This window comes from Vigna umbellata, chromosome 1 (genome assembly GCF_029865625.1).
Source record: "Vigna umbellata cultivar VRB3 chromosome 1, Vumbellata_1.0, whole genome shotgun sequence".
In the NCBI taxonomy this organism is placed as follows: Eukaryota; Viridiplantae; Streptophyta; class Magnoliopsida; order Fabales; family Fabaceae; genus Vigna; species Vigna umbellata.
Window position 1 is genome coordinate 40,502,292 of NC_142165.1, and position 22,106 is coordinate 40,524,397.

At 40.1% G+C, this 22,106-nt stretch overlaps 1 protein-coding gene across 2 annotated transcripts in view; it reads left to right on the forward strand.

The window, feature by feature from the left end:
• Positions 1–22,106, forward strand: part of SCD1 (stomatal cytokinesis defective / SCD1 protein (SCD1)) — a 32,585-nt gene that overhangs the window by 5,819 nt on the left and 4,660 nt on the right. For both annotated transcript variants that reach the window (XR_007029200.2, XM_047319283.2), the window contains exons 7-19: positions 3,757–3,870; positions 5,016–5,236; positions 5,847–5,901; positions 5,996–6,079; positions 6,686–6,881; positions 6,977–7,106; positions 8,262–8,304; positions 8,395–8,439; positions 8,804–8,879; positions 9,008–9,081; positions 9,169–9,219; positions 11,604–11,761; positions 11,846–11,893. Coding sequence is in view for 1 of the 2 variants with exons in the window: in XM_047319283.2 (XP_047175239.1) it covers positions 3,757–3,870; positions 5,016–5,236; positions 5,847–5,901; positions 5,996–6,079; positions 6,686–6,881; positions 6,977–7,106; positions 8,262–8,304; positions 8,395–8,439; positions 8,804–8,879; positions 9,008–9,081; positions 9,169–9,219; positions 11,604–11,761; positions 11,846–11,893 (1,295 nt within the window). In the remaining variant the exon portion in view is untranslated. The remainder of the gene's footprint in view (positions 1–3,756; positions 3,871–5,015; positions 5,237–5,846; positions 5,902–5,995; positions 6,080–6,685; positions 6,882–6,976; positions 7,107–8,261; positions 8,305–8,394; positions 8,440–8,803; positions 8,880–9,007; positions 9,082–9,168; positions 9,220–11,603; positions 11,762–11,845; positions 11,894–22,106) is intronic.

Below are 22,106 nucleotides of genomic sequence, written 5' to 3' on the forward strand. Positions count from 1 at the left end.
CGAAGCTTATGGGTGGACCAATAGATTAGAATGGTATTTCTGTTTGAAAGGGGTTAGTGAATGAAGGCTGTTATGATGGCATTGGAGGGGAAAGCTTTGGCTTCAATGGTGGGAAACCTGCCATCCGCATCCAACATAGGAAACCTTCAAAGATGCAGTGGTTAGAAGATTTCTGCCAAACATGTTGCATGAACCCATTTGAAGTTGCACAGTGAGAGAGTCCCTCTTTTGGTGACTCTAACCTTTTCCTCACCATTTGAGCCTTAATTATTAACTCAGCAAGATCATGAGATTCACAAAGTTTAACCTCCGCCTTTATGTCTTCATTCAGCCCATTCAAGAATATGTCCACCAAGTAATCTTGTTGCATTCCTTTCATGAATTTGCTTATTGTTCAAACGACTCAATATATTCCCCTATAGGTCCAGTTTGACGAAAGCCAAGCAAAACTTCAAATGGGTTCTGCAACATTGTTGGCAGAAATCTTCTAACCACTGCATCTTTGAAGGTTTCCTATGTTGGATGCGGATGGCAGGTTTCCCACCATTGAAGCCAAAGCTTTCCCCTCCAATGCCATCATAACAGCCTTCATTCACTAACCCCTTTCAAACGGAAATACCATTCTAATATATTGGTCCACCCATAAGCTTCGTCCCCTGCAAACACAGTAATGTCCAACTTCCTCCATGTGGTAGAAATCCCAGTAGAACTTGGATGCTATTGCCATGGATGACCGTGAGGATAATGGGATAATGAAGGAGGAACTTGGATGCTATTGCCATGGATGACCGTGAGGATAATGGGATAATGAAGGAGGAAGTTCTACTGGGATTTCTACCACATGGAAGAAGTTGGACATTACTGTGTTTGCAAGGGACGAAGCTTATGGGTGGACCAATAGATTAGAATGGTATTTCCGTTTGAAAGGGGTTAGTGAATGAAGGGTGTTATGATGGCATTGGAGGGGAAAGCTTTGGCTTCAACGGTGGGAAACCTGCCATCCGCATCCAACATAGGAAACCTTCAAAGATGCAGTGGTTAGAAGATTTCTGCCAACAATGTTGCATGAACCCATTTGAAGTTGCACAGTGAGAGAGTCCCTCTTTGTGGTGACTCTAACCTTTTCCTCACCATTTGAGCCTTAATCATTAACTTAGCAAGATCATGAGATTCATAAAGTTTAACCTCCGCCTATATGTCTTCATTCAACCCATTCAAGAATATGTCCACCAAGTAATCTTGTTGCATTCCTTTCATGAACTTGCTTATTGTTCAAACGACTCAATATATTCCCCTATAGGTCCAGTTTGACGAAATCCAAGCAAAACTTCAAATGGGTTCTGCAACATTGTTGGCAGAAATCTTCTAACCACTGCATCTTTGAAGGTTTCCTATGTTGGATGCGGATGGCAGGTTTCCCACCATTGAAGCCAAAGCTTTCCCCTCCAATGCCATAATAACAGCCTTCATTCACTAACCCCTTTCAAACGGAAATACCATTCTAATCTATTGGTCCACCCATAAGCTTCGTCCCCTGCAAACACAGTAATGTCCAACTTCCTCCATGTGGTAGAAATCCCAGTAGAACTTGGATGCTATTGCCATGGATGACCGTGAGGGTAATGGGATAATGAAGGAGGAACTTGGATGCTATTGCCATGGATGCTATTGCCATGGATGACCGTGAGGATAATGGGATAATGAAGGAGGAAGTTCTACTGGGATTTCTACCACATGGAAGAAGTTGGACATTACTGTGTTTGCAAGGGACGAAGCTTATGGGTGGACCAATAGATTAGAATGGTATTTCCGTTTGAAAGGGGTTAGTGATTGAAGGCTGTTATGATGGCATTGGAGGGGAAAGCTTTGGCTTCAATGGTGGGAAACCTGCCATCCGCATCCAACATAGGAAACCTTCAAAGATGCAGTGGTTAGAAGATTTCTGCCAAACATGTTGCATGAACCCATTTGAAGTTGCACAGTGAGAGAGTCCCTCTTTGTGGTGACTCTAACCTTTTCCTCACCATTTGAGCCTTAATCATTAACTCAGCAAGATCATGAGATTCATAAAGTTTAACCTCCGCCTTTATGTCTTCATTCAGCCCATTCAAGAATATGTCCACCAAGTAATCTTGTTGCATTCCTTTCATGAACTTGCTTATTGTTCAAACGACTCAATATATTCCCCTATAGGTCCAGTTCGACGGAAGCCAAGCAAAACTTCAAACAATATATTCCATATGGAACAAAGAGTATGGATATAAGGGGTGATACCTCCAAACAACATTTATTTTCTTCTTTAATCACTATATTCAATTAGTTATGCACCACCCTTCGGGACGAAACCATGTTAAACTGGGGGAGTTACCCCCTTGTATACAAAATATTCTAACCATGTAGACTTGTATGCAAATATAATATATTTGTGTCTATTTTTTTAAATTCCCACCTTATCCCCTTCTTCCACCGCACCCCCTCCATCCTTACTGGTACACAGTTATGTTTACAAATTTTATACAATAATTGTGAGTTTCATCTATTAAAGCTAAACTTTAAAACGCCATAAGATAATTAAATTTGTCATTTTGTCACATTGTGTCATATTTCAAACACTATTATAGAGATTCAGTTTTGTTTTTATTTTGTTTTATAAGTAAAATTGAACCGTAAAAATAGTTATAATGTTAGAGTACACACTAAACTGACTCATAAGAACACAGAGGAAAAGGAAAAGAGAACAAGGGATATGGTGACTGAATCTGAAATTTTACATTTCATACACATGTATCACAGTACATCATTGCTATTAATAGAACTATTATAAGCAATGAGTCAACTGTCCACTAGCTACCTAACTAATATACAACTCTGTCTGACATATCTACAACAATTAATAGAAATAAATAAAATACATATTAGGATTTTTTTTCATTATAGGATTTAATTTTGCTTTTAATTGATAGTAAGTAATTTTATCAATAGAAAGAATGCCTCTGTTTTAGATTTGGAATGCTTTTAATTTGTTTTATAAAGCAGTCCGTTTTTGTTAAGATATACATTATAATTTTTTTTTTATTTCTCATACATTATAGATATATGTTAGGAAGAATTTGGTTGCTTGTTTAGATAGACTTTAGGCAGTAATTTTGTTTTGAATTGCTTTTAATATTTTTATAGATAATTTTTTTCATTGTAAAGTAAGGATTTATAATATTTGGATTTTGGTGGATAATTAATTCTTATACAAATAGTTGAAGTATGACAACTCAGCTTTGTTCATCCTTTAAGAAAAAGGAAGGTAATGATTTTGACCAATTTTACCGTACTTTTGTGTAATAAACTTGAGAAATTTCACCACAAATTCAAACTTGATGAAATGATTTACACCAGTATCTTTAATTACCTAAGTCATGTAATACTTTTCAAAACTCATCATAAACTTGAGAAATTTCACCACAAACTCATAAACTTGATGAAATGATTTACTAGTATATTTAATTACCTAAGAAGTGTAATATTTTTCAAAACTAAATCTTATACGATTATTAATAGTAAAATTGCTAGTCATTGTTGATTTTGATTATCATGTGATAAACCCCCCCTTTCTTCTGTATATTTAGCATCCCCGCTGGAAAATTTATTGTTCTGCCTGTGTGCATACCATATTTAATAACTTCTCTTGCTAATTCTTAAAATATTGATGTTGACTCACTTCTAATCCCTCTTTCTTGGGTCTTTTTTTTTTCTTTCCTCAAGCATGTATACATTCCGTTGCTGTTTTTCAGTGGAGTAGATTATATTGATGCTCCTACACCATATATGATGGGGCTCCATTCGGGTGTTGATATTTCTGCTCTGGCAATGGATGGGGTAAGTCATTCCTTATCTTGTTCCTAGTCATCGCGATCACTTATTTTTCAGAATTCCAGTTTGTAGCCAAGTTCACCTTGTATTGAGTCTTGTGAATATCATTTAGTTTTTGACCACTTGTTGAAATCTTTTGATTCTTCATTTGATCAAAGGTATACTGTCATAACTAATGATTTGCTATTTTGTATTGTGAACTGATGAGTTTGAAGAATATTTTAAGAGTAAAAGTTAGATGAATTCTTGTTTTCAGAAAAAAAGAACCATTATCGTTTTTTAGGTTGCTAATTCTTATTTGGGGCTACTTTATGATACATCATATTTAATGCTCTAAAGTTTAACTTTACTAGATAAAGTTGGGGATGATGATACTTGGAAAACCCAAGTTCAACATTGGATAAAGGTAGAGCTTGAAAAGAGTATACAGGTGGGGACAGTTCTTATCTTACATGCTCTTATTATAAAGTTGGGTTAAGTCTAAGTCCATTCTAAGATAGTCTGTAATAGGAAGTGAATTAGAGTGTGTTTGTAACATATCTCATGATATTGTAAGAATTAAGAGCTTCTAACGGCTTCTAGTAGTAAACCTAATATCCTACTATCAACCTGTAACAATCTGGCCACCATGTGAACCCCCTACTGGTGGTTTGTTGGATTTTTCCGAAGCAATCAGGCCGTGGGCTGCCATGCAAAGGACACATTAAAACAGTATCATATTCTTGATCTTGCTTATGATCCCGACTCTTGCTTCTTTATATAGTTGGTAAGTATTTTTTAAGTTGGCCTGCCAAGTAACAACTTACTCTGATAGCTTCTCAATTGATGTAAGGTGTTACTTAAAAGTGCAACTTCTTATTTTATTTTATTTGTGGCTTTGTTTTGTTAATTTAGAGGTCAGAATGCATGTGAAGTATTCCATTTGTTTCAAATGAATGTTTAGCTTTGATAATAATTGTGAAAATAGTGAAAAATTAGGGATAAGATTAATTCTCCTTGTGTAGAAAATACACATAAGGTAATTTAATTATAATGAAGAACCATACAGGGAAATATGGGCTAAGCCCAAATATACATAATATTGTAACTAATAATATCTAATGATATTTTAATAATATCTAACAATAACGTTGTATTTTAACCTTTTGTAGGTTGTTGTTGTGGATCTTGAGTATAATCTCATTACTACCTCAGAAGAAATTCCTCCTATTCCTGAGCCAGAATTCAGTATTTTGCGTGGTGAAATAATGAAGCTAATATATCCCAATGTAATTGGAATTGATGAGATGAAGTCTGGAATATACCGTCTATCTGAGCATGATTCTAAACTTAGGGGTAAGCTATGGGGAGAGGACCATGACCTTCAGCTAAGGTGATGTTTTGATGCTAGAGTATTTACTATTTTTCATGAGTTGCATATTTATTATCCTTGCCATATCTTTGAATTTAGGCTTAATTGAACCTTTTGTTACTCTGTTTTTGTTGAAATTCAAATTTGGTCTCAAATGTTTTTATGTAAACTTAACATTCAAATTTTAATGGAAATGCTGACTTTGCACTCTACTGCACTTTCATATCAGTATCTGTGTTAAATATTGAACACTGTTTTAATGGACAGCTCAAAATTTCAAAATTAAAATAGCGGGTGATCAAATTCTTTTTTCTTAAAAAAAGAATGGCAGGATTAAATTCAAATTTCAGTGATAGTAGAGAATCAAATATACAATTAAGCTTTGAATTTTTGTAATTCAGCAAAAAGATGCAACTGAACTAATAAATTGATGGTTGATTTGTGCCTTCTATTGAATTCAATGTGGCTAATCCTCTAAATGAAATCCATCCTTAAAATAGCCTTCAACAATTATGAACGTAACTAATAAGTTTTTCTGTGGGCAATACATTTGATAGCGCACTAGACATGTTGGTTGCACATAATTGATCTCTTGTCTGACGTGTATTTTTTGTCCTTGTGTGTTGTACAGGATGATATTCCTTAAGTTTTTTGCAACACTTTTAAGCGGATATCGCAATTTCTTAGTATGACTTTTTCTTTGCTGCTTCAGATATTTATTTTTTCAATAATCTACCATAGCACAACATTGTTATGAGCTTTGAATTTGTTTGATATCAGGAAAATAGTGCCACTCAAGTCTTCAACACTCAAGCTTTTTTGAAGAAGCGTTCTCGATCTACTAACCAACCACCAGAGCCCATGGTAAATTTTGGATTATGTTCTCCAATTAGCAGTAATGGCGAGTAACAATGGCTTAAATGATCCTAATTTTGATTAGAATTCTTTACTGATTATGATAGTTTGATATAGTCTCATGATGTATTGCATTGAGCATTTGCCAACTTGAGCGTGGATGGTCTTGATTTTGTTAAATTAATTTTGGTTGAAAGTGAGATGACCCATGTTTGGAAAATTTAATATAAAGGGTGTGTTCTTAGTAAAACACTAAATCTTAGTATGATATTCTCAACATAGTGCAGATGATACCATTTTTTTTTACATTTTTTGCAAATATTATTCAGAGGTCCCACATCACCTACCTCCTTGGGTTTAGCAACTATGCTAATGCCAATTGATTTTAAGATGGAATATAATTTGTGTTTTCATAATCATGTTTAAAAGCATCCAACCCATGTTTGGAAGCATCCAATGCTTTTTCCATGCATTACGATAGATGTAATATTAACAATTCCACCATGTAGCAGATAGATTCTCTTTTCCTGAATTATGACTGGAATGCTAATTTATTTGTCATATCAGTGTAGACTTTCTCTTCCTTTATAGTAATTCCAAATTTGATTTTTACAGATAGCTCAGTTCCTTGACTCTCATGGCTTCTTGGATTATTTGGAAAGAGGAGTAGGTTCTGATGAAAACAACAATAATCTGCTTGACAAGCTGCAAGATGCAATTGGAAGGGGTCAAAATCCTATGTCAATTCTTCCTTCACCCCCAATAGAAACCGAGGTTTTAACAGTATCAGATTCTGATATTGGAATATCAGGTGAAATGACTGACTTATAAACAAGGTTCTTGCTAAATGATTTTGTTGTGAATACCTGCTAAACTTCATATGGTCATAACTTTTTGTTTCTTCAGGATCTGGGGCCAAATACACTTATGATAAATTCCCTGTAAATATCAGAACAGATGACCAAGAAGAAAAGAGGAAACAGACTCTTGCAGCAGTTAGTAACGCTTTTGAGTACTCAGGAAGACATGCTCCAAGGTAAATGCAAGCAATTATGAAACGGGTAAAGGATGTTTTAAGTTTATCATATTTCTATATCAGTGCCAGGACTGCACATCCTTTTCAGTCATTTCAAAAAGTCTTTTCTAAATGGAACATCTGCCAATATGCCAAATGTTTGCATACACATAAGGATCCCTTATCCATACGACAAATTTCATAAAGGTATATGTATTACCTTATGTTTCATAAAGGCAAGGAAGCTTGGGAGTTTATTTATATAGATCGCCTCAATTTTTATGGGTGTCAGCCAAATCAATTTTGGCATAAATTGTAGTGCCAAAAGTTTTTGGCTCTTTTTACATCATTATTTTTTGATAAACGAACAATGTTTGCAGAGGAAAAAGTTTGGAGTAGGAGGATGCTTTATCTTTCTAGAAGCCAACATAGCATAATTCATAAACTAGAAAATCTCTTCAACTAAGTGAAATTTGGCTGTCTCTTTTCATGTCCAATAGTGAAATATATGTAACTAGCCTGTACTAATTACTATGTATTATAATTGTGTAAATATGAGTAACTAAGACCATTTTATCCCACCAAAGAGGTAATGGCTTGAACAATCTGGTGTCCCTCTCCAGTCATAGTCCATAGGTTAAATAATAGCTTACGTTCTAGAAAGTGCCCTACACTTAAAAAATTCAAAAAACTTACATCCTAGTAAAATTCACAAATGTATTAGAAATATTTTAGAGCCCTCAATTTGGTCCTCCAAAGCCATAGTCACCACATTAGTCCTTGAAAAGCTCCAATAAGTCTTTATTTTGTGTCCCCACTTTAGGCCCTCTTAATAACAAATATAATGTCATTTTTATGTGTGAGGGATTGATGTGGTTATCAATTGTTTTGGGTGACAATTTTGATGGGCTAATAAGATGAGTGTTGATTTAAATCTTTGAAAGGCTAATTTAGTTCCAAGAATTTTGTGAAGGACTAATGTGGTGAGTGGTGATGCATATTGTTATTTGGTAATTGGGTGGGATGGAATTTGGTTTTGACATGCAATACTTTCTGCTTTATTTTATATATCTATTTATATTGAATAAACTGATTGTCAGGCTTGCTTGTATGGTTTAGCTTTTCTTCTTTCTCTGCTTTTTTCTCTATCTTACTATTCCTTTCTGTGTTGACCAGTAAGGATCCTTTAGCAGATACTCTTAGTCCACTTGAGAGAGCTGTAAGTTAAAACCAATAGGACATTACTGCTTCTTGTGTGTTAACATACAGATTTAAGTGGTTCCTAAAATTATTGATTTATTTGTTTCAGGCTGAAAGGGACCGCATGGTGCTAGATATTAAGGTTAAGCTGCAGGTAGCCTCTTTGATCCTTTTATATTCATTCCTTTGTGTGTGTTCTGATAATGGAAATAAAAGGAAGCTGCTATACAAGAGTAAATAGATAAGTACCTAATTATTTGTAATACCAGCTATTACTTAGAAATCCAGTTATATAGTTGGGGGTGAGTAAGTGTTTGTACGCAATCCTACGGACTGTGAATTGTGCCCCTATCTGCTATCTCTAGCTCACAATGGGGTGGGAGAGGAGGGGGCTTGTTGGGTAATGCTTCATATATGATGTTCATTTCTATTTTGTACCATTTATATTTTGTTTTAATTCTATCATGTCATAAAAAAAGGGCATTCTATTTCTCTTCATTGTCTTTTGCATAACACAGGGTTTATGGCTGCGGCTTCTTAAACTGGGAGCGACAGATGATCCTCTCTCATCTTTTGAATATGGAACAATACTTGGTATTATGTTATGACACATCTATTTCTTGTTAATACTTGTAGAGAGAATATGTTGTTTGTTGACAGACAAATGACTATTGGACATCTGGAGAGCCTGCCAAAAAGTGATTGTGTGGTTGGTTTTGCAGCTTTGATTGAATCTGATGCAGAAGGGATTGGTGGTAGTGGATTTGTTGAATGTATAAGGGAGCATATACATTCGGTTAGAAGCTTTATTTAGCCCACACTGATAGTTATTTATAATTCTGGAATCTGGTACATTAAATCTTATGCTGGATCTTTTTACCAGGGTTGGGACTGTCATCTCACTGAAGAACAGTTTATTGCAGTGAAAGAATTGGTAAAAGATGTTATTCATTTTTGTATTTAACTTTTTAATCTGCCATGTGTTTACACTTGTTGAGAAGATATATTTTGAATTTATTGAATCTACAAGTGACATTTGCTGGTGTAGCAATCTTGATATGCTGCCAAGCAAACTTGAGGTGACTGGCATACCAACCTTCTCGATTAACATAACCAACCTGTTGCCTGATATTCTACCGACTCAGTGTGGCAACAACATTTTGCTTTTTACTCTTCCATGATATAAGGTTATCTCCCACAAAGATATAGTGTATTGAGTTGGACCACTTGGAAAGCTGCCTTTATTACCCTGTAAGCTGTCTTAGTTGCAACCTTTGGCAGCAACCTTAATTGCAGCTTTAAGTGTGATGGTTAGTTTCACATTGATTGGAAATATGATCTATCAAGTTTTGACAGTCCTCACCTTGGAAACTAGTCTTGAGGGGTTAAAGTTTTCCCTAGGACCAATTTCCAACTCTTTTAAATCAGTTCTATAAAACCTTGCATTCAGAATGTACCATTGGTTTTGTTGAATCACTGCAAAAACCAATTGGTCACCATGGAAATATTGAGGCTACAAAAATTTGTGCCTTCACAGTGGACAAATAATCGCCTCTTTCACCAAAGCACATTAAAAATGATTTTTCCATTACAAATACAGCCAAACAGACATAAACAAGATCAAGATTCTTAGGACATATAAAATAGGAACTTATCAAAACCTGAGTGATAAATTGATCTCATGGGGAGAGGTTACCAACTGACCGTTTTAGAGTGAGAAGCAGTGAACATTGAAGAAAAAAGTATGAATAATAACAGCCAACTCCCAAGACTTCTACTGTCCCTTGCCAACACCCTTAGAGTTCTCTCTCTTTTTTTGTGTTTTGGGGTGTGGTGGTGACATTTGTCTTTCATTTTTCTTATCTCCCCTTCTGTAATGGAGTGACTATGTTTACTTAAGTGGTGACTTGAGAGTCAACAAAGAGAAACACTTTTACTAAACAATTTAGAACCAGCATTGGTGAGACTTTAACAAATATAAATGGTAATGGTGGGTAAGGTATGGTGTGTGCTTTGTCCCACACTCACTTAAGCCTATCCTAGATCCAGTGTTGGCCACCTACATTTGCCACACTCTAGGGCAATAGCCTTGGGAGTGAGAGGGATTGTTGGAGAGTTGGCTTAATTGTGGTCACTCCTAACCTGCATTAGCTGCACTTGAGAATTAAACTGTAAAATAATTCTAAAGGGCTTTTTTGATCCTCTTATAATCTTCTATTTATAAAAATAATTTGATAAAGAATACATGATAAATAGGGTAACCTAAACACAATATAATCATGATAAATAGGGTAACCTAGACACAATATAATGATGATAAATAGGGTAACCCCAGACACAATATAATCATGATAAATAGGGTAACCTAGACACAATATAATCATTATAAATAGGATAACCCTAGACACAATATAATCATGATAAATAAGATAAATATTCTAACAGCTGCAACCTCAAGGGTGGTGGTTTAGCCTCATTTAAATAGAGCTTGCAAATCTAGAGCAATCCTCATTTTAGAAGTTAGTTTTGTGGGACATGTTAAACTATAGGATAAAGAAAGGTATTGAGTCCAAACCATGTGCTTCTAAGACAACATAAATACTTTATTTTATTTATATTGAGAAAAAAGAATCAATACAATAAATAGAGGACATTTGATATCTTCAAGTAAAGGTGTGATATGAGAATAAATAAAAACGTTCATGATATTACATATATAATCTAGATATTCTTGATTATATAGGATCTGCATAATATTTCTATAATTATAATACCGTCCCTCAAATTGGAGCATATTAGGCACATGTGCCCAATTTGCTGTAAAGATAATTGATCCTTGATCTTTTTAAAGACTTGATAAATATGTCAGCCAACTTTTTAATGGGGAAAGTAATCTTACCTTAGAAAGATTATTGTTCATTTCCTCTCGTTAGAAGCATTAAATTAAGAGAAAATGAACGGCGAGACTAAGGAGTAACTCTGAATGTTTTTCTAGGAATAACTCGGTCCTTTCTCTCTACTTACATATATGTGTATATACACACACCATATATAGTATATAGAGAGTTTCTCTGTTGTTGGGAATTGTATGTTGAAACACATATAAATTCTTTATTTTTAATCATTCATAGGAAAATCTAATAATGACTAATAATGGAGAATAATCAGAATTATCACTTGTACAAATTTCCCTAATTACTATGATCAAATCTTATTTTTTACATATATAATATTTCCCTTAACTTCTATTTGAGTAAAAGTTCTCTTTTAGAGTAAAAGTTTAACTTTCTTGTCTCTTTTTGAATTTGTTTATTTCAGCTTAAAACAGCTATCAATCGAGCAACATCAAGAAATGACCTGTTGACGATTAGAGATGCTCTTGAAGTTTCATCTGATATGTATAAGAAAGATAATAACAATGTGCCAGACTATTGCCAACGTCACCTTATCTCTTTACCTATATGGGAGGAATTACGGTATGTATTACATGTATTATTTCTTCATGATTTCATTATCTGGAATTTTTTATGTTCAACTTGGTTCATGCACGTCCCCTGCAGATTTTGGGAAGGATATTTTGACTATTTAATGGAGCAATCTTCAAACAAGTAAGGATTAGGTTTTCTTGGATTTAGTTTTCCTTTGATTTTCTGCACTTTCTCTTTATAAACATATTCTCACCCTCTACTGTTAGGTTTCTTGGAAAGAAACCTACTCAAAAACAACATTCACACACAACAATCAATGGAACACTCAGGAAAAAGAATAGTATTTGTATTCAATTCTCAGGAAAACATGTACAACTCGTAACTAGGGAGCCTAATCCCCCTCCCAGGACAATGTGTCCTGCAACTAACAAATGAAAGATACTCAACAACCCCTTTACAAAACCGAACTCAACCCTTTATACATAGTTCCCCTTCCCGCCTTACCTAATTGCTAAACAGTTAGGCAGTTAGGTAATTAATGCTTTCTCCTCCTCTCATACTGTTAGGTTCTTTATCCAAGAATCTAGGAAAAACTCACTCCTTACTCTGCAAACACACTCTCTGACAAAGAAATGCTTCTTTTATTCACTTTCAATCAACAGCAAGAATACAGAGAGCTTAACCTCTCCCCCTCAGGACAATGAGTCCTAATCAACAAAATCACTAAGGCCAAAAAGATCCCTCCCCCAACTAATCACAACTATTTATACAAGTTCAAAAGCTTTTCCCCGCGCCCTCTAACTGCCCAAACAGTTAGACCAACTAACTATGTTTCTTTCTTCTCTCATAGACTAATAACGGTCTAACATTACTCCCCCCTCCTTCAGCAACCTTGTCCCCAAGGTTGAATTCTGGATATTCTGGATATTGGTCCTGCATCGTTTCCACGTCTTCCCAAGTTGCTCCATCTCTTCCTCCTTCATGCCACTGCACTAATACTTGGTGTATAGGCTCACCACCCTGCTGTCTGGTTCTCCTTTCTAGGACTTCCACTGGCCAATAGCTGGGTCCATCCGCCTGTAACTCTGCAGGCAGCTCCCCTTCTATTTTTTTCTCTCCCACCGCCTTTTTTAACTGGGAAACATGAAAAACAGGGTGTATCTTGGCTGTTTCCGGTAACTGTAAACGATAGGCGACCTTCCCAATTTGCTGAATCACCTGGAATGGTCCATAGTACCTAGCTGCAAGTTTTGGATGTAATCTTACAGGCATAGACGATTGCCTTGCGGTCTGATTTTTAAGTAGACCCAATCCCCCACTTGAATGTCTACCTCTCTCCTTTTTTTATTTGCCTGGCCCACCATCATATCCTGTGCCCTGCTTAAATGGAATTTTAATTGTCGCAGAGCCTCATCTCGGGTTATTAAGTCCTGAGCCACTGTTTCCACCGCTGTCTCCCCCGGAATAAACCTGCTCAATGATGGGGGTGCCCTGCCATAAACAATCTCGAAGGGAGAGCACTTGGCAGCGCCCTGGTAACTGGTGTTGTACCAGTATTCAGCCCATGGTAACATCATTCTCCAGTTTTTGGGCTGCTCAGAGCAGAAACACCTCAAATATCCTTCTACAATGCGGTTCAAAACCTCCGTTTGTCCATCAGTCTCTGGATGATATGCCGTACTCATCTTCAATTGTGTTCCTTGCATCTTAAACAATTCTTTCCAGAATGTACTAAGGAACAGGGGGTCCCTGTCGCTCACAATCGACACCGAAATCCCGTGCAATCTAACCACCTCTTGAACAAAAACCTCTGCCACTGTTCTTGCTGAATAGGGATGTTTTAATGCCATAAAATGTCCATACTTACTCAATCTGTCCACCACCACTAAAATTGCATCGTAATTGTGAGATTTTGGTAATTTGACAATGAAATCGATGCTCACCTCTTCCCACACTGCCTGAGGGATAGGCAGAGGTTGAAGTAGACCCTGCGGTGATGCTGCCATATATTTATGTTGCTGGCATATTACGCATCTAGCAACGAAGTCTGTCACTGTTTTCTTCATTCCCCCAGTATAAGGACTGCGCCAGCCTCCTATACGTCCTGAACACATCTGAATGTCCGCCTGTGCTGGTCACATGGAATTCGGCCAATAATTTGGGAATCCAACTAGATGTAGTGGATAGCACCAACCTTCCTCTATAATGGAGTCGTCCATTCTCCAGAGTATATGGGGTGTGACTATTTGGGTCCTCCTTAATCTCCTGAACCACCTTTTGTAGTGCTTCATCTTCCACAACTTCTTTTAACACCTCACTGAAATCATACCAATAAGGCCGTGAGATGGCTTGCAACTCCATATCCTCCGTAACTTCTTCCCCTTTCCTTGAGAGGGCATCAGCCACTTTGTTTGAGCTTCCCACCTTGTATACGATGTCAAAATCATAACCCATGAGCTTAGCTATCCAATTCTGCTGGCTGTGGGTTGTGATTCGTTGTTCCACCAGGTATTTCAAACTGCGTTGATCGGTATATACCACAAACCGCCGTCCCAATAAGTAGGGCCTCCAGTGTTGAATGGCCATTACCAAAGCCATAAGTTCCTTTTCATATACTGACTTACTCAAAGATCCCACCGATAACGCTTTACTGAAGAAAGCAATAGGTTTTTTATTCTGCATGAGTACTGCTCCCACACCTATTCCTGAGGCATCACATTCCAGATGAAACTCTTGGTTAAAATCTGGAAGAGTCAAAACTGGTGCCGTGGTTATGGTTGTTTTCAAATTCTCCATGGCTGTCTGTGCGGCTGGTGACCACTCAAAACTCCCCTTTTTTAGCAAGTCTGTCAGAGGTTTGGCCATCCTCCCATATCCCTTCACAAATCGGCGATAATAACCCGTGAGGCCTAGAAACCCCCTCAAAGCCTTTAAATTCCTTGGTTCTCCCCACCCTAACACCGCCTGCACCTTCTCCGTGTCCATCTCCACTCCTCTTTCCGATATTACGTGTCCTAAGTAGCCAATTTGTTGCTTCCCGAACTCGCATTTACTTTGGTTGGCTACCCACTTCTGTTGTCCCAGTAACTGCAACACCGAGCCCAGCTGTTCAAGGTGATCTCCCCATGTCCGACTATACACGAGGATATCATCGAAAAAAACTAGTACAAATCGCCTGAGGAAGGGCTGCAGCAGGTTGTTCATGGCGTTCTGGAAAGTTGCTGGGGCGTTGGTGAGCCCGAAGGGCATCACCAAAAATTCGAAGTGACCCTGATGGGTGCGGAACGCCGTTTTCGGGATATCTTCCTCTCCCATTCGGATTTGATGATACCCGACCTTCAAATCTATCTTAGAAAAGTATTTGGCGCCATGCAGCTCGTCCAACAACTCCTCTATCACAGGAATGGGGTACTGATCAGGGGCAGTTGCCTTGTTAAGTGCTCGGTAATCGATGCAGAATCGCCAGCTACCATTCTTCTTTTTCACTAGAATGACTGGACTGGAGTATGGGCTTCTGCTGGGACGAATAATTCCCACCTTCAACATATCTGCCACTTGCTTCTCTATCTCCTCCTTCACAAAATAAGAATATTTGTATGGCCTCACGTTGACGGGATCCTCACCCTTCTTAAGGACAATCCGATGCTCCAAATCACGTCTCAGAGGCAAGCCTTCTCGCTCCTTAAACACCCCGCAGTGGGCCTGTAACACAGCCTTCAATTCGGTCTGCTGTTCCCCCGTGAGCTCTCCTGGACACGTGTCGTCTCTCTGCTTTTTCAGCTGCCCCACTTCCCACACAAGGAACCATGAGTCAGCATCCACTACCTTCTTCAGTTCCTGGGGTTCCACCAACTGTCGGGCCAAAGCTGGGTCCCCCTGCACTCTAATCCTCTTGTCTCCCATGGTATATATCATAGACATCTCCTTCCAATTTATAATCACCTCCCCCAACGTTGCCAGCCATGCAATTCCCAGTATAACATCTACTCCACCCAGCTCGAAGACGTAAAGGTTTGCCACCACCTTATTTTCCCCCATGTTGATCGGTACCCCCTCACAACGCCCTCTTGACATCCTCCTCCGTCCGTCCCCGAGACTCACCGCGTATGGCGCTGTGTCGGTCACCGGAAGTCTCATCTCCTCTGCCACCCTTCGGCTCACGAAATTATGACTGGCCCCGCTATCAATGAGAATTATCACTGGGTTCTCTCCGATTCTCCCAGCGAGCTTCATGGTTGTCGGCGACGTCATCCCTTCCGCCGAGCACGCCGACAGTTCCATGCAATCCCCCTCCGGAGATTCACCTTCGATAACCACATCCTCCTCGTCTTCTGCCAACAAGAGTACTCTCAAACTTTTCTCCGAGCAGCGATGTCCTGGAGCGAAGGGGCCGCCGCACCGGAAACATCGTCCCTCCTCTCGTCTTTTCAAGAACTCCGGATAGGGCAAGTTTCGAACCATTCTCCCCCGATTATCGCCACCCCCAGCATTTCCGCCTCTCTGGCCCGTTGCCGGCAACGGCCCTTCTCTTCGATTCGCCACACTCCCTCCACTCCTCCCGATCTATTAACGGTAGGTCGCTCCATTTCTCCGCGAATCACTGTCGTTGTGGGTCGCGATCCTCCCCCACTCATTTTTACGCCATTCCAACCTCCTCCTCGCGTTCGTACCATAGCGTCCTCCACATCTCTCGCAACCCTGATCGCCTCCTCAATTTCCTTGGGGGCCTGGATGCGTACTTGGCCCTTGACCTCTTCCTTCAATCCCGCCAAAAAAAATCCTAGTGTCAACTCCTCCGTTAATCCTTGCGTCTGCCCCAGCAATACCTCAAAATTCCTGGCGAATTCCTCCACCGAACCTTTTTGACGTAAAGTTGCTAATTGTTCGTACACCGTGCCCCGAAACCCTCCTCCAAATCGATTAATCAGTGATGCCTTTAATCCCGTCCACGATCGATTCTTGGCCTTGTCTTTCCAAATCTTGAACCAGTAGCTTGCACTACCCTCCATGCTGATATATGCGAGTTCAGCTTTATCATCATCTGCCACTGTCTGAATATCGAAAAAGCGCTCTGCCCGATTGATCCAACTGTGCGGCTCTTGCCCATCAAACCCAGGTAATTCCACCCTCTTCCTCCAATTCTGATGCACTCCCCTACTGTCGCTATGCTCGTGATTGGCATTCACGAACGTACTTCCCTTTTCCGACCCTCCTCCGTGATTATTCGGGCCTCCGCTCATCATCCTCATCATCTGTTGAATGTCTCGCCTTATCGCCGCCGTTTCCTCTTTAATTCCTTCCACCGTTATCTCCAGGTTATCCACCCTATCCTCCGATGACTGTCCGTCCATCACTGATTCTCTCTTTCTTTCGAATCCGGCAGGTCGGACCAAATGTTAGGTTCTTTATCCAAGAACCTAGGAAAAACTCACTCCTTACTCTGCAAACACACTCTCTGACAAAGAAATGCTTCTTTTATTCACTTTCAATCAACAGCAAGAATACAGAGAGCTTAACCTCTCCCCCTCAGGACAATGAGTCCTGATCAACAAAATCATCCCTCCCCAAACTAATCACAACTATTTATACAAGTTCAAAAGCTTTTCCCCGCGCCCTCTAACTGCCCAAACAGTTAGACCAACTAACTATGTTTCTTTCTTCTCTCATAGACTAATAACGGTCTAACACATACACACTTCACTCTCTAACATTACCCGCTGCTGGATGTGCAACCTTGCCCTCAAGGTTGAAATCTGGATATTGATCTTGGATCATTGAAACAGCTTCCCATGTTGCCCCATCTCTTCCTCCTTCCTACCATTCCACCAGTATCTGCTGCACCACATCCTCCCCTAGTTGCATCTGTCTCCTATCCAAGATACGAAGGGGCCAAAAGGTTGGTCCCTCTGCTTGAAGATCTGGTGGTAGTTCCTTTTCAACATTCCTAATACCCACTGCCTTTTTCAACTAGGACACATGGAACACTGGATGGATCCTGGTTGTTTCCGGTAATTGAAGTTTGAAAGCAACCTCCCCTACTTGCTGTAGAACTTTAAAGGGTCCAAAATACCTTGTTGCCAATTTGGGATGCAGCCTCGAAGGCATAGAAGTATGCCTATGCGGTCTGATTTTTAGATAGACCCAGTCATCAATCTTAATATCTCCTGATCTTCTTCTTCTATTAGCATACTTTGCCATCATGTCATGGGCTCGGGTTAAATGGAACCTTAGCTGCTGCAAAGCTTCATCACGCGTTTGTAACTCCTATGCTACTGATGTTTCCCCATGTCAGAACCTCCTTAAGGAGGGGGGCTCTACCATACACCGTCTCGAAAGGAGTACACTTCGCTGCACTTTGATAGCCAGTATTGTACCAATACTCAGCCCAAGGAAGTACTGTACTTCAGCTTTTTGGTTGCTCAAAACAAAAGCATCTCAGGTATCCTTCCAGTATTCTATTTAGCACTTCAGTCTGCCCACCTGATTCAAGATGATAAGCAGTGCTCATTTTCAACTGCGTTCCCTGTATCTTAAGATTTCCTTCCAAAAAACACTCAAGAAGAGTGGATCTCGGTCACTAACAATGGATATTGGCACCCCATGCAACCTTATTACCTCCTTTACAAACAATTCTGCAATTGCGTGTATAAGGATGCTTCAATGGTAAGAACTGCCCATACTTACTGAGGCGGTCCACCACTACCAATACCGCATCATACCCCTGTGATTTGGGCAACTTTACTATGAAATCCATACTCTATTCTTCCCAAACAGCGTGAGGTATGGATAAGGGTTGTAACAACCCTTGGGGAGAGGTTGCCAAATACTTGTGTTGTTGGCATATCAAACATCTAGCCACAAAGTCAGTAACCGCCTTCTTCATCCCTATCCAAAAGAGTGACTGGGCAACTCTACGATAGGTGCGGTAAACCCCTGAGTGCCCTCCTGTGTTGGTCATATGAAACTCAGCTAAGATCTTTGGTATCCATGCTGACTTCGCAGATAATACTAGCCTTCCTTTATGATGCAGACGGTCATGCTCTAGAGTGTAAGCTAGGTGGGTATCAGGATCTTTTCTAATATCTTCCCTGATCTTTACCAAAGCTTCATCCTCCTCTACTTCTCTCAACACTTCTTCAAAATCCTGCCAATAGGGGCGCGCCACCACCCTTAATTCTTTCCCCTCCTCCTCCTATCTTCCCTCCTTCTGGATAAAGCATCAGCAACTCGATTGGTGGCCCTAGATTTATACTGAATCTCGAAATCATACCCCGTAACTTAGCTATCCAGTTTTGCTGATTTTGGGTAGTTATCCTTTGTTCCAATAAGTACTTGAGACTTCTTTGATCAGTATGAACATAGAATTTTTGTCCCAGAAGATATGGCCTCCAATGTTGTATCGCCATGATTAATGCCATGAGCTCCTTTCATTAGATGGACTTATTTAACGATCCCTCTGAAAAAGCTCTACTGAAAAAGAGCAATGGGCCTCTTCCCTTGAGTAAGGACTACCCCTACTCCTCCCCCGGAAGCATCACATTCGATATGAAAGGGCTGCTCAAAGTCAGGCAAAGTGAGCACTGGAGCAGTGGTAATAAACTCCTTCAATCTGTCCATCGCCTCCCTAGCTCTATCTGACCATGCAAATTGACCCTTTTTTAACAAATATGTCAAGGGTTTAGCTATTTTTCCAAAGTCTCTCACAAAACGTCGGTAGTAACCCGTAAGGCCTAGAAATCCTCTCAGCGCCTTAAGAGTCTTGGGCTCCTCCCATTCCATGACTGCCCTGACTTTCTCTTGGTCCATTTCCACACCCTTCCCTGATATTAAATGGCCTAGATATCTGATCTCTTCCCTGCCAAACTCACATTTCTTCTTATTGGCTACCTAGTTGTTCTTTCCCAAAACACTCAAAATCTGACTCACATGCTTTACATGATCTTCTCAATTCTGACTGTAAATGAGGATGTCATTAAAAAACACCAACACAAACCTCCTCATGAATGGTTGCAGTAAGCAGTTCATGACACTCTGGAATGTTGTCGGGGCATTGGTTAGGCCAAAGGGCATCACCAAGAACTCATAATGGCCTTGGTGAGTTCGAAATGCTGTTTTGTGTATGTCTCCATCTCCCATCCTAATTTGATGGTACCCCGCCTTCAAATCTACTTTCGAAAAATACTTAGCCCCCCTTAACTCATCCAATAATTCCTTTATGACCGAATGGGAAACTTATCTGGAATAGTAGTCCACACAGAACCTCCAACTTGCATCTTTTTTCTTTATCAATATACCTGGACTAAAGTAAGGACTAGTACTCGGCCTAATGATTCCTGTCGTCAGCATTTCCGCCACTTGCCTCTCAATTTCCCCTTTCATCAAATAAGGATACCTATATGGTCTAACATTCATAGGATATGTTCCTTCTTTCAACGTTATCTGGTGCACCTTGTCCCGGTCAGGCGGTAATCCCTTGGGCTCACAAAAGACCTCTGAATGAAGCTCTAAGATTTGCTTCAGTTCCCCTTTTGCTTCCCAGTTAGCCCCTGTTCTCCTCCTTCCACTTGCCCCTGTTCCATCTGCTCCAGACTCCATATCAGGGCCCATGTTTCCACCTCCTTCATTTTCAGTAGTGCCTCGGGTTCCACCAGCCTCTTCGCCAAAGTGGGATCCCCTTTAATAACCACCTTCTTCCCTCCTTGTTTGAACGACATAGTCAACTCGCCCCAGTTCAAAGTGACTTCCCCTGACTTAGCCAACCATTCCACCCCCAAGAACACCCACTCATTCTTTTCTTCTGCCCATCCCCCAGGCTCACCTGGTATGGGAGAGTGTCTTCCTGGCCTAAATTCAATTCCTCCACTAATCCCCTGCTAATGAAATTGTGGCTGGCGCCACTGTCTATGAGTATCAGCACGGTCTTCTTCCTAACTCTCTCCTGCAGCTTCATTGTCTTTGGTTGGGTGAGCCCTTCGGCCGAAAAGACTGATAATTCCATCAGTTTTTGTTTAACCTCGACCACCTCCTCTTCAACATCCTCCTCTTCGTCCTCTACCAGTATCACTACTCGTAAGCTCCTCTCTGGGCAATGGTGTTCGGGTCTGAAAGGGCCCCCACACCTAAAACAACGCCCTTCCTCCCTTCGCTTCAAGAATTCTGGGTAAGGCAAATTTCTCGAGTTTCGCCCCCTATTATCATTGTCCATCGTGTTTCTGCCCCTCGACGCACCGCTTCCCACGTTTCCTTCCCTCCTCACCGACCCCACACTCTCCGTCGCACCTATCCTCTCGGGGTTGCTTCTAATCTGCTCAGTTCTCGTCACCATGCCTCCTCCTCCCGTCAAACGCCCCAAGAAGGAGTATTCTTGGTCGTTGTCCAGCCACTCGCCCTCGACCCGTGTTGTGCGTCTTCAATATCGCGCGCGATCCTCATTGCTGCTATCAGTTCTTGAAGATCGTGGGGTCTTATTTGGCACAGAAGCTCCTCCCTTAACCCAGCCAGAAAATAACCCAACAGTTGTTCGTCCAAAAGCGCCTTGGTTTGTCCCACCAACACCTCGAAATCTTGCACATATTCCTCCACTGTTCCAATGTGCTTTATCGTTGCCAATCTCTCAAAAATTCCGCCCCGATTCCTGCCTCCAAACCTGATAACCATAGCCTCTTTCAAGCCCTCCCAAGATCGGTTCCTAGCCTTTTCTTTCTAGAATTTGAACCAATACCCTGCACTTCCCTCCATGCTGATATACGCCAATTCGACCTTCTCCGATTCTGTCACCCTCTGGATCTCAAAAAACTTCTCCGCCCGGTTTATCCAATTCAGTGGGTCATGTCCTTCGAAAATGGGTAACTCCACCCTTCTCCGCCAACTGGGTGGCCCTTCAAGGCGTTCCCCTTCTTTCTCGCCCTCCATTCTGATCTTCACGCCCAATTGGATCCGGCAGGTTAGACCAATTGTTAGGTTTCTTGGAAAGAAACCTACTCAAAAACAACACTCACACAACAATCAATGGTACACTCAGGAAAAAGAATAGTATCTGTATTCAATTCTCAGGAAAACATGTACAACTCGTAACTAGGGAGCCTAATCCCCGTCCTAGGGAAATGTGTCTTGCAACTAACAAATGAAAGATACTCAATAACCCCTTTACAAAACCGAACTCAACCCTTTATACACAGTTCCCCTTCCCGCCTTACCTAACTTCTAAACAGTTAGGCAGTTAGGTAATTAATGCTTTCTCCTCCTCTCATACACTCTCCACTCTCTAACATCTACCCTATGGTATCTTTTTGGTGCTAATAGCTATTTTCTTTTATCCACCTAATATCTTTTTGCTAGGGTAGCTTTTGTTAGTATGATAACTCTTAAAGAGACGAGAAAAGGACTTCCTTAT